This window comes from Taudactylus pleione, unplaced genomic scaffold (assembly GCF_031769625.1).
Source record: "Taudactylus pleione unplaced genomic scaffold, aTauple2 ptg000329l, whole genome shotgun sequence".
Taxonomy (NCBI): domain Eukaryota; kingdom Metazoa; phylum Chordata; class Amphibia; order Anura; family Myobatrachidae; genus Taudactylus; species Taudactylus pleione.
In genome coordinates this window covers 5,494,537-5,506,795 of record NW_028284730.1, presented here as the reverse complement: position 1 = coordinate 5,506,795, position 12,259 = coordinate 5,494,537, and the positions used below count along the sequence as shown (strand labels likewise).

Here is a 12,259-nt window from a genome sequence, read left to right as displayed (position 1 = left end):
TGGACTTTCCATCGAGCCCCTTATCTAACAAAGATGGAGCCTGCAGGCATTCATTTATCCATTTTATGTATTGTGCCAACTTTTCCTTAGAAGGGGAAACAGGGAGCTGAGGGGAAAGACCCAGACTCCATGGAAGGGCAACATCTGGGTCTCATCATAGGTGATCCTCAACAGCTAATCCTCTATGTCACCAGCTATAATCCCAGGGCACTATGTATCATTTCAGCTTCGGATCATTTCTCCACATTGGATCCTGAATGCTAGAGAACGAATGGCTTATGGCTTATTTTATGAATCAAGGTATTACACATAAATATCTTATTTATACTAGATTGACTTAACATGTAATAATTTGACAAATCTTGACAACTTCATCTGGTTCTGACTTTTTGGCTGTCACCTCTGTCTTACTCTACAGGAATCAGCCATTGGGGTCTCCTCCTTTCACACCCTAATAGCATTATCTCTATCAGCCGCTGTACAGTGTGTATGTCGTGCTGTAAGAGGAAGGGAGCTGCTCAGCTGAGAGATGCAACAACTACTGTCAGTGAGGGTAATAGAGGAACAGGTCCCCCAAATTGCACTCTGGCACAACCTGTTGCCCTAAATAAGGCTCAACCTACAAGACTGCAGTTCTGCTCCAACTACAAGTTAAAATCAAACTTGCTTAATTTTTATACAGGAAGGGAAGTCCAAGTGGGATTTGTGTCATCCATGTCCCACCCTCGTCATAATCAGCGATTTGCGTTATCAATCCCTCGTTCTGCCCACTTCACTGTGGTAGGGGGTCAGAATCCGTGGCAGCTCCTACCACAACGCGTGAGGGGGGCTGCCTGCACTGCAGTCCGGTCGGAGGTGCGGACTGTTGCGGAGCCTGCCAGGTGTATTGTACATGCGCAATGGATCTGGCAGGCGCTGTGATTGGTGCATTCTATGGATTGGCTGCAGCCCCTAGAAGTCCGCTAAGGCTGATGGAAAGGCAGGGAAGTGACTTCCCATTAGATGTGCTCTCTCTGCTAATCGTGGTCCAGACTAGCTGTCCCAAAGGGAAAAACACCTCCCAGTAGGACTGCCTGTCTGACATTTGACTAGTAGGTAGCACATCCAATGAGGAGCCACAGCCAGGGAAGGCACCCAATACACAGACACTAGTTAAGTTCATTGGGGGTGGCAGAATTTAATGAAAGAGGAGGTGGGGGGCATCAAATCTGTCACTGAGTGGTCTACTCTCAAGGAAATCTGGAAGCCTTCTGGACATTTCAGAAGAATAGGCAAGTATGTGTTAGATACCAGGGGGTATATTTACTAAAGTGCGGGTTTTTAGAAGTGAAGGTGTTGCCCATAGCAACCAATCAGATTATACTTAACATTTATTTAGCACCTTCTAGAAGATAATAGCTAGAATCTGATTGGTTGCTATAGGCAACATCTCCACTTTTAAAAACCCGCACTTAAGTAAATATACCCCCTGGTGAGACAGCCGCAAAGATTTGGTCCTTCTGCCTGTCTCTGCAAATATAATATATTCTTCTTCATCTATAGTATGAAATACCGACGGACGCAAGTTCTATTCGCAACGCTGGAAGACCGGCGGTTCGAATCCCGACAGGTAAGTATTTTAGTGTTTACTAACCTAACCCCCCTAACCCTCCCTTAGGGGTGCTTAACCCTAACCTATCCCCAAGTGCCTAACCCCCCCCTTCCCCGCAGCCTAAACTTAACCCTCCCAGGGGGTGACTAACCCTAAGTCGCCCCGGGAGCCACTAACCTAACCCTCCCCCCCCGCACGGCTGTCCGCGCCCAGCACCCGGCTTACCTTCGATCGGGATGCCGGGCGTCAGGCTCCCGAAGTAGGTAAAATGACAGGCGTCGGGACACCTGTCATTAGACCCTTGCCGGGATTAGACAGTCGGGATGCCGACGGTCGCCAGGACTGACCATTCTAACATTTGTTGAGAAAGTTTTTCCACAGAGGAAAGATGAAATTCCTCTCCCAGATGCCAGATACTGTAAGGTGAATATTTCTCGGACAGTTTTGGAAATATCACTTATGTCTACCTAGGGTGCAATCTTTCTATAAAAGCCTTTTAATCATGGAACTAAACTGATTAGATCATGTTTTCCTTACTCACTGAACTGACTCATGAGTGAGTGTTAAAAATGCATTTGTTTGTTAATCTATCCTTTAATTAGCGATAAGACAGCTGTCTATTGTTCATTAGAATTTGCTGACGTTAATGCTGCAAAGACTTAAATGAGGAAGAAACAGAGCAAGATTAGAAAACACAAAATACTGCTCCAATAACCGTAAAATGTCCTAAATGTGTCTCAGAACTTGTCATAAACATTTCCTCATGTACAGTGTATCAATATATGTAGAATGGCCACCGGCATGGCCTGTAATGAGGCAACGAGAATTTGGGGGCATGAGGCAGACAACAAACTAAAAGGAATTCATATAAAACAAAATGCTGACATTTTTTTAATGAAAAGATCTAAAATAATGTTATTAACTTGCTGGTAGGTCTAAATGTTATAGGGTACTGTCGTTTGTACAGTTCATGAGAAAAGAGCCATTTAAACTTGGCGTATCAGGATTTATTTTGATCATAATCCAATGATATCAGCACCATAAAATATTTCAGTTTTCCCATTGAATAACGAACTGTCCACGCCGGAGACTGCTGTAGTCATTATGTCAAGAGAATGGAAAAAATTGTGTATGTTGTACAAGATGGAAAACAATGAACAGATCATTTATTTTTAGTAATATATAATTTTTTTAGATAATATTGTTTACATATCATTTATATTCTTTGTTTTATCTCTTTTTTGGCAAAGTTTTTTTTTATCCTTTGTATTTTCAAGTGAAATTAAAAAAACAAAACAAAAATGCATTTGCAAATTTTAGGTCAACCTCTGTGAAATGATTTTTACAAATGTATTTGGGTCATTTATTGCAAAGCTAATAAATAAGCAAAGCACACATTGGCCCTGATTCAGACCCACTCGCAAGCGGCTGTCCGCTCGCAAGTGGGTTGATGGTCTGCACTGAGCATGGGCACGACGGAGGGAGCTCCGTCGTGCGCATGCGCCAGATGCGACGAGCGAAGGAAAGTCCTTCGCTCGTTGTGTCTGATCAAAGGGGGCGTGCTGTCGATGTTGATTGACAGCACGCCCCCTTTGGTGGGCGTGCCTCCCTGACGGGGGCGTTCCCAAGGGAACGCCTCCCGTCAGAAGCCGGCCCACTGACATCACTAGTGATGTCAGTGGGAGTGATTTTGGCTCTGATAGAGCCAAAATCACCCCGGGCCTTGCGGTTGAAAACCTCAACCGCAGGCTCCGGCTCGCAGTTTCGATGGTCGCGATGGTCACGACCATCGCGGCCATCAAACTGCACGCTCGTATAGGCTGTGGGTGGTGACCCACAGCTATACGAGCGTCCAGGAGGACGCTCCATTTTTATGGAGGGCGGCCCTCATTCAGAGCGTGCGCTCTGCTCAGAGCGTACGGCTCTGAATGAGGGCCATTGTTGCTACATTTTCTGCATGGACTGAGCAAAACCAAAGTTGAGGATGTAATTGAATTGGTAATTGTACAAAGTCACAAAATAGCAAAGCTGCCACTTGCAGTAGGTAGAGTTTGCTACAACCTTGAGATGTGACCAATCTGCATAGGTAGCACCATGCCAGTCCCCAGGGGCGTCTTAAAAGAGGAGGGACCCCTGTGTAGTCTCCATAGGGGGCTCTCTCATCTCATCCTGGCAGCGCACTGAGCACTAGGAACACTAGTAGACTCTAGCGCAGTTCCGGGGAAGAGGACACAATCATCTTCAGCTTGCAACTTGCACCAGTGGTTATGTACCCACACGTCATCCCACTCTAAACAGGAGCATCCAGGGCTACTTGGTGGTAATTTTGGGATGCATTTTGCATTGACACACCCTTAGGGCCATATTCAATTAGCGGCAATAAGACGTTATCGGCGATAATTTATCACCGATGACGTCATTTTCGCCATTTTGACTTTTCCTCATATCCAATTGCAAAGAGTCTTTGGCAAAAATTGGAGATCACTTTTCAATTATGATTAGGTGGTGATAAAAAGTGCAGAATTGGTGTTTTGGGGTACAAAGTAAAATAAAAAAAAAATAAAAAAAAAAGTACCCTGAACCCCTTGCAATGTCCCCTAAAGGTATTCTGTGTAAAAAAAAAAAAAAAAAAAAAAGTTCAACAGGATGCCTTCTAAAATGTACTTTCGTTTTGGGGGCAAAAAAAATAATAATTGGGGGACAAACTTATAAACTAGCAAAATAGACTCAGGGGGGGGACCCCAAGTATGCGGCAGGTGTTTTTTAGAATGCGGATGGTTGCGGCAGGTGAATTTTAATAGTTCACTTTATGGACTTAAAAATATGCTTGCACCCATTTTCATGTACCCCAAATTTGATGGGACTAGTTATTTTTTTAAGAAAATGTTGCTAAATGCTATTCGTCACCACTTTGTTAAAGACACATTAAAGCACCTGCCGACACCGTTTAAAATCCCTAAATACCTTTAGCAGGGCTTTTCGGGGGTATCCATAATGATCCCCCATGTTAGTACATCTTTTGGGGGTTGACAGGCTAATTTCCCCAAAAAGTGACAGGACTTTTCATTACTTACCTTTCCGCCGGGTCCCGTTTTTGCCGATTCCTAATTGAATACGGGGATACGCGGGCACACGCCCAATACTTTATCCCCAAGAAAACCTGCGATGACGGCGAAAAGTCCGGCCTCAGACTTTTCGCTTCTAATTCTAATTGAATATGGCCCTTTATGTACTTTGGCCTACACTCCCCCTCCACCCTCTGGCAGTTGGAAGTGGTATTTACATACGTCATTAGAGTACATATTGTGAATTGATGCTTAAGAAAAAAAGAAAGAGCAGTTTGTGGGAGAAGAAAGGTGTGTATGATGTATGAGTTTCTAACAATAAGTTGCATTTTTTCTCTTTTTCTGCCATCTAGTGTTGTCAGCTGACACAAAACAGAACCAAACTGTAAATGGGATTTTTTGTTCTCTTATTACAGTTAATGATCTCTGTCTTAGGCTGTAGGTGGACGCAGAAGGTGGGTTAGGTCACATATAGGAGGCAGGGTAATGAGAGAATGAAGAACAGAATCCCTACAGCGCACCTGCTCTTCCTTTAGCTCACTAGTAGCCCAGCAAGGAGACACACAGACCACAGAAATAAGATACACATCCCTGGGTTTGTTGGTCTATATCAGGCAAAAACCCTCAGACAAAAAAAGAATTAAAGGGAAATGCAAAGGCTCCCTGTTCTCCTTCATCAGTAGTAGGACACATACAGTGGGATGCCCCAAAGCAACCCTCATGGGAGGAAGAAAGCCTAGGAATAAACAGCCACGTGGAGCACCCTCCTGCTAAGGGCAGAATCCACGTATTCAGTTCATGTTCAATTTGTACTGAACATGAACTGACAACCAGATAGCTGCTCTACAAGCCTGGTCTGCAGACACTCCATGATGTAGTGCCCAAGCAGGGCCAACAACCAGGGCTGAGTTTGGCCTCCACCTAGTTATCAGGTGCCATAGGTGCACCCAGAGTCGTAACTAGACTTTTTGGTGCCCTGTGCCAGAAAGAGCATTGGCACCCCCCTCATTTTTCAAAGGGACATAATACACCCAAAAAAGAGGAATGGCCTCATGGGGAAGGACCAGGGAAGAGATAGGGGAGGACAGGAGATGCTGGGGGTGAAATAAGAGGAAAATACAAGTGAGAATGATAATAAACAGAAATTTGACAGGCCCAAATAGCGCCCCCGGTCCTGTGGTGCCCTGTGCGATGGCACCGGCTGCACTACCCTAGCTACGACCCTGGGTGCACCTCCCTCTCAGGTGCCTTCCCTAAGTACTAAGGTACTTCCGTTTGGAATAAGAAGGCGGGTGTCAGGCTGCAGAGGGGGGATGTTAGCTCCTGTAATGTTGCTGCTGCTCCATGCCAGTGTCTGGGTGCATGGAGCTGTGTTTTATCATCACAGTACAGGCCCATGCTCTCACCCTATTACCAAATTGGAGGAGCAGCAGCTGGCAGCACCACTGGACTAGGCAGAAAGAGCATTGAGCACACTCAGGGGGTGCAGGACTAAACGTAATGATGTTAAAAATAAACATTATGATGACATGCTTTTATCACATGCTCGGAGACCTCACTGCCAGCCATTCACGCAGCCCTTCCGGCATATGCAACAGCTGCATTCTATAAATTAAATGTGCACAAATCAGAAGCTTGACATTTGGTTTTGCCCAAGATCTACTATAATGTCTTAAATCTAGATATCTATATGATTGGCCATCCACATCTCTGAAGCACCTAGGTATTCAGATTACTTCTGATTTATCTGCTATTATAGAGGATAATTACTATCACATTTTAAAACAATTTTCCTCCTTAACAAAAATCTGGGCCCTCTGCGCAGTCCCGTGGCTAGGACGTTTAGCTGCCGGAAAAATGACGCCCCTGACCAAAATCCTGTATCTATTTCACTTCATTCCGTGCATAATCCCCCTAAAATGTATAAACCAATTGTACTAGTTTCTTCATCCTTTGTCTGGAAGGGGAAACGTCCCAGACTTGCCAGGGTCCATATTAAAGGTGGCTTACTGTAGCTGTGCTGAAATTGGAAAACGCTCAGTTGGTACACCTATAACATCAACTTAAAGACTGGTTTCTCTCTCCCAACACAAACCATGGGTGGACTAGACATATAAATACACTCGATGTCACCTTTTACCTTGGAGGATCTCCTATGGATTGATTATTAACACAGGCCAGTAAATAGTACCACACTTAAAAGTACAATAAATCCCCTAGCAGCATGGGAGAGAATAGCGAAATCTTGTAGTGTTTTGGTTCCCTTTTCCTGATTTGCAATGCTTGCTGTTTTTGAGCTAATCCCAGAACTAAATCTGTATAACCAGTATAGTAAGGGTATTGTATTGTTGTCAGGACCTGTTTGAGAATTTGGATCTTCAGTCCTTCACCGAATTGCAGAACCAAATTGCTATTTCCTCCAGAGTCTTCTATAAGTACCTGCAGGCTTCTCACACATTGTTCTTCAGCGCACGTGATGTCACCTTCCTCAGCCAGCACCCAGACCCCATCACCATCCTCAGTCAGCCCCCATCACCTTCCTCAGCCTGCCTCCAGCCCCATCACCTTCCTCAGCCAGCACCCAGACCCCATCACCTTCCTCAGCCTGCCTCCAGCCCCCATTACCTTCCTCAGCCTGTCTCCAGCCCCCATCACCTTCCTCAGCCAGCTCCCATCACCAGCCCCCATCACCTTCCTCAGCCTGCCTTCAGCCCCCATCACCTTGCTCAGCCAGCCCCCATCACCTTCCTCAGCCTGCCTCCAGCCCCCATCACCTTCCTCAGCCTGCTTCCAGCCCCCATCACCTTGCTCAGCCAGCCCCCATCACCTTGCTCAGCCAGCCCCCATCACCTTCCTCTGCCTGCCTCCAGCCCCATCACCTTCCTCAGCCAGCCCCCATCACCTTCCTCAGCCAGCCCCCCATCACCTTCCTCAGCCTGCCTCCAGCCCCCATCACCTTCCTCAGCCAGCAGCCAGCCCCATTACCTTCTTCAGCCAGCCCTCAGACCCATTACCTTCCTCAGCCAGCCCCCATCACCTTCCTCAACCAGCCCCCATCACCTTCCTCAATCAGCCTCCAGCCCCCATCACCTTTCTCAGCCTTCCTCAGTTATTCACAAGCCCCTCGCCACTGCAACCAGCCTTAGCACAGGCGGGAACGACATGTGTCGACGTGACCTTCAATGTGACCTATGACGTATTTGCACTGCATCTCCGATGCTAGAGCCATGACTGAGCCTGTAAGAGCCCAGTACAGTGAGCACTGTGCATGCATTGCATGCAGAGGGAGCAAGGAGAGAAGGGAGGAGGGGTGCTGCTCTCTGGTCGAATGGCCCTTGAAATTGCCCTACGGTGCCCCCTCAAATCTGGTGCCCGGGCCTGGCCCTGATATCAGTATGGTATAGAACTGTTCATTATTGAAGTCAATAAATTGGCAACCCAAACTAAATGGGAAATAGCATTACAAGTATCTCTGACTGATCAGCAATTAGAATATGTGTATAATGTCTAAATGCATTAATCATCCTGAAAAGATCATAAAAACTGTTCAGTTTGTGCCATAAGCCAGGTAAACGCCAAGAATAAAATATACCCGGATTCCTCTCAGTTTTGTTGGAGGAACTGTGGTGAGGTTATCGAATGTATGTGCTCTGGGACTGCTGATTGTTGCCCCCTGTTTTGTAGGTGTGGAGAGCCCAGGTTCTGCGTCATCAGATGCAGACTTCCTCGACCCGGCTGACCAGTTGCGATGGGCAGTCTGAGTAAGCTTCGACTTACATAGACTGGCCGAGGGCTGCGACCATCGCGACAGGGGATCTGGTGCAGCGTCTTAAGATGTAGCACTCAGATCGCAGATGCATTCAGGAGGTGTCTATTTCCTACAGACACCTCTTGCTGCATTTGCATTTTAGTTATACGGTAGTGCATAAGCCGCTTCCCTGTGACTGTGCAATACATCATTAGTATTCTGTTTCTTTTTCCTTTTAACTGTTTATTGTAAGTGGTTTTTTTACTAACGAATGGCTGCTGGGGTGAGTGGTCTGAAGAGCGCATACCTCAGCTTTGAAGACATTTCTTAAGTATCAGTAGTTCTGGTAATAACAGCACATGGTGTAGTGAGGGTATCCCGAAAACCTGTACTGCTCAATGTCTTTGAGGACTGGTAAAGGTAAAAAAGAACTATAATGAGTGAAGTCATTCCCAGGCCCCACAGCTATAATGCTATTCTCACCTTCACTCCGCCAGTCTCTCCATCCTGCCAGACATAACCCATAACCATATGACTAAGGATCACCCGGGCCAAGCGCATCTGTCTGTGCCCTCTCAGGTGCAGTGTATCCAGCTCTGGCATCTAGAGGGAGAAAAGGGGAGTTCCCAAATTACACCCCTGAAACCATTTCAGAATGAACAGCTCAGCTTGGAACATATTGAGCACATGTCACATGTTAACAATAAATCACACAGGTATCATGCCCCAGCCAATGTAATGTGTAGATTTAACTCATTGCTCCATGCCAGTGTCTGGGTGCATGGTGCTGTGTTTTATCATCACAGTACAGGCCCATGCTCTCGCCCTATTACCAAATTGGAGGAGCAGCAGCTGGCAGCATCACTGGACAAGGCAGAAAGAGCATTGAGTACACTCAGGGGGTGCAGGACTAAACAAAATTATGTTAAAAATAAACATTATGATGACATGCTTTTATCACATGCTCGGATACCTCACTGCCAGCCATTCACACAGCCCTTCCGGCATATGCAACAGCTGCATTCTATAAATTAAATGTGCACAAATCAGAAGCTTGACATTTGGTTTTGCCCAAGATCTACTATAATGTCTTAAATCTAGATATCTATATGATTGGCCATCCACATCTCTGTAGCACCTAGGCATTCAGATTACTTCTGATTTATCTGCTACTATAGAGCGTAATTAGTAATTACTATCACATTTTAAAAAAAATTTCCACCCTAACAAAAATCTGGGCCCTCTGCGCAGTCCCGTGGCTAGGACGTTTAGCTGCCGGAAAAATGACGCCCCTGACCAAAATCCTGTATCGATTTCACTTCATTCCGTGCATAATCCCCCTAAAATGTATAGACTTCCTCGACCCGGCTGACCAGTTGCGATGGGCAGTCTGAGTAAGCTTCGACTTACATAGACTGGCCGAGGGCTGCAACCATCGCGACAGGGGATCTGATGCAGCGTCTTAGGACGTAGCACTCATATAACTCATACAACAGAACGATAATGATGTAAGTTTGACAGTTAAAATATTGACACAGACACGCACAATGGGGACACTGCAAGGTCGGACTTGGCATATCAACACATTAATAATGCGATTGTTAGCATTTTAACAGTACTGGCTTTACAACTTGAAATATGATGTATAAAGCATCATGTTTAAATTGCAACTCCGACACTGTTAAAATGCTTTAAATCACATTATCAAAGTCGGCATGCCGGGTACGACCTCAGAGTGTCTTCTCATGTGAGTGTCGACGTTCTAACTGTCCAATTTGTAGCAGCATACCGAATGAAAGAATAGGCACAAATGCACAATATTGTAATGTTCTCCTGCCCTCTAGTGGTCAAAATTACCACTGCATGTTGCTTTTAAATAAAGCTTAAAAAAAAAAAATCAAACAGCCGCTAAACCTGGAATACCAGTCAGCAAAGCAGTCTCCCATCCAGTACAGCCGTACTCTTTAATCTAAAAATGGCTAATTAAACTCTTGCACTCAGCTCCATATCTAGGGCTCCACAGACTTCATAACAAGCACCACACTCCCAGTGTAACACTGACATGGAAGATCAGCTGTCAAGATATCTAGAAGTTGCTGGGTCTTCTCCCCCATGCCAGCGGCTCTCGTGGAATTAAAGATACCACTGTATTATGTCACTCAGTCAGTGGTTTAGGTGCCACCTAACCAATGGTGAATTAGGTTGCCAAGGTCTGCCTAATGGTAGAGCTGGTTCTGTCCTTAGCAAATTTAAAAAAAAAAAAAAAAAAAACATAAAAAAAAACATCTGAAGCCTGGTCAATGTGCGAGAACTAAAACTATATATTTGTTAATGTTATCAGTAGCTCTTTTATAATGTACCTGTAATTCTAGTATATGCATAAACTCCTGCAAACAATGGGCCCGATTCAGACTTGGGAATAGAGTGAGATATCTCTCTCTCAACTGATCATCTTGGTGAAACCTTGCTGCACTGCAGGTGGGGGAGATTTATAATGTGCAGAGAGATTTAGATTTGGGAGGGAGGTGTCCAAACTGACATCTAAATTGTAGAGTAATAATCAAGTTGTGCTGTATTTGTGGGTTACATGTAAAAGCAGACAGTATTTACACCACATGCAAAAAAAAAATATGTATTTACACCCCTTGCATTGCAACATGGTTTGCCCGGGTACACAGTTAAGTGCTATCTCTCTCTTTATTCCAAACTCTGAATCAGGTCCAATGTCTGTATTAATGGTAAGTTACTATTTGCATGATGGCTTTAATTACGCCGATATGTATTTAGAAAAACGCAAAGGACAGCTCTCCCAGTAAGAGCTGCCCATTGCGAATGAGGGACTTCCAGGTCTATGACCCAGAGGTTCCTCTCTAGTCATTTTGCACATGCGCAGAAGGACAAGCGTGCCGCAGGGGGTACTAGGAGGGATCCGATTAGATCCCTCCCAAGGGGGCTTTGCGAATAGAAGATGTGAAGATGGCATTGCCCACCGTTTCCAAGCTTGATGCATATGAGGAATGTGGTCAGACCCCTGAAAACTACATTTGCAAACTTCGGGGGTTTGACCGCATTTCTGACGTTAGTGCATCCTACCCAATGTCTCTGGTGCACTAGGTACAATAGTACCGTGCACTGTAAGTTATTCTGAGTATTAAGCTGCATACACACACAACGATTTTGTTACCAACGATTTTATGAACGATTTTCTGTCAGATTATCTGTCAGATTTTTTTAGTGTAATGAATGATATTTTTGAACTACAAACGATTTTTGCACATTCCCTTAATGAAAATGAAAAGTTGACAAGTCTGACTGAACTACAAACGTGAACGCGCATGAACGATAATCATTCATCTTTGACTCAGAAAGTGAACGATTTTTTCTAACGATTATCGTTAAATGATATCGTTTAACGATAATTGTTCAGAAATAGTGTGTGTATGCACCTTTAGAAGTCACCTTGGGTTTTCATGACCTTAGGAAAGAGCACTCAGGGCCTGATTCAGAGCCGCTCGTAAGCGGCCGCTCGTTCGCTCCGAGCGATGTTCGCACAACTGCGCATGCGTATGGGTTGTAATACGCATGCGCGAACCAGTCATTGCGGTCGGAAATTGTGTGCTCGCAAAATAGCGAATGTCTGCTAATTTGAGTGACAGAATGAGGCGTTTGTGGGTGGTAACAGGGGAAGGTGCTTGAAAACGGGGAGTGGAGATCCGAACGCAGGCATGCCAAAACGGGCATTTTAAGGGTGTGCATAATTAACAAAGCAGCGTCATCGGCCACGTCACTTGGTTGTTTCTAAGCCTGAACTGTTCGCATGATTGCGGTAGGAAAATCCAACCACAAGCACTGCGA

At 45.2% G+C, this 12,259-nt stretch overlaps 1 protein-coding gene across 1 annotated transcript in view; it reads right to left on the bottom strand.

The window, feature by feature from the left end:
• Positions 1–12,259, bottom strand: part of IDO2 (indoleamine 2,3-dioxygenase 2) — a 39,741-nt gene that overhangs the window by 26,536 nt on the left and 946 nt on the right. The window contains exon 2 of the mRNA XM_088443215.1: positions 8,888–9,007. Coding sequence (XP_088299341.1) covers positions 8,888–9,007 — 120 coding nt within the window. The remainder of the gene's footprint in view (positions 1–8,887; positions 9,008–12,259) is intronic.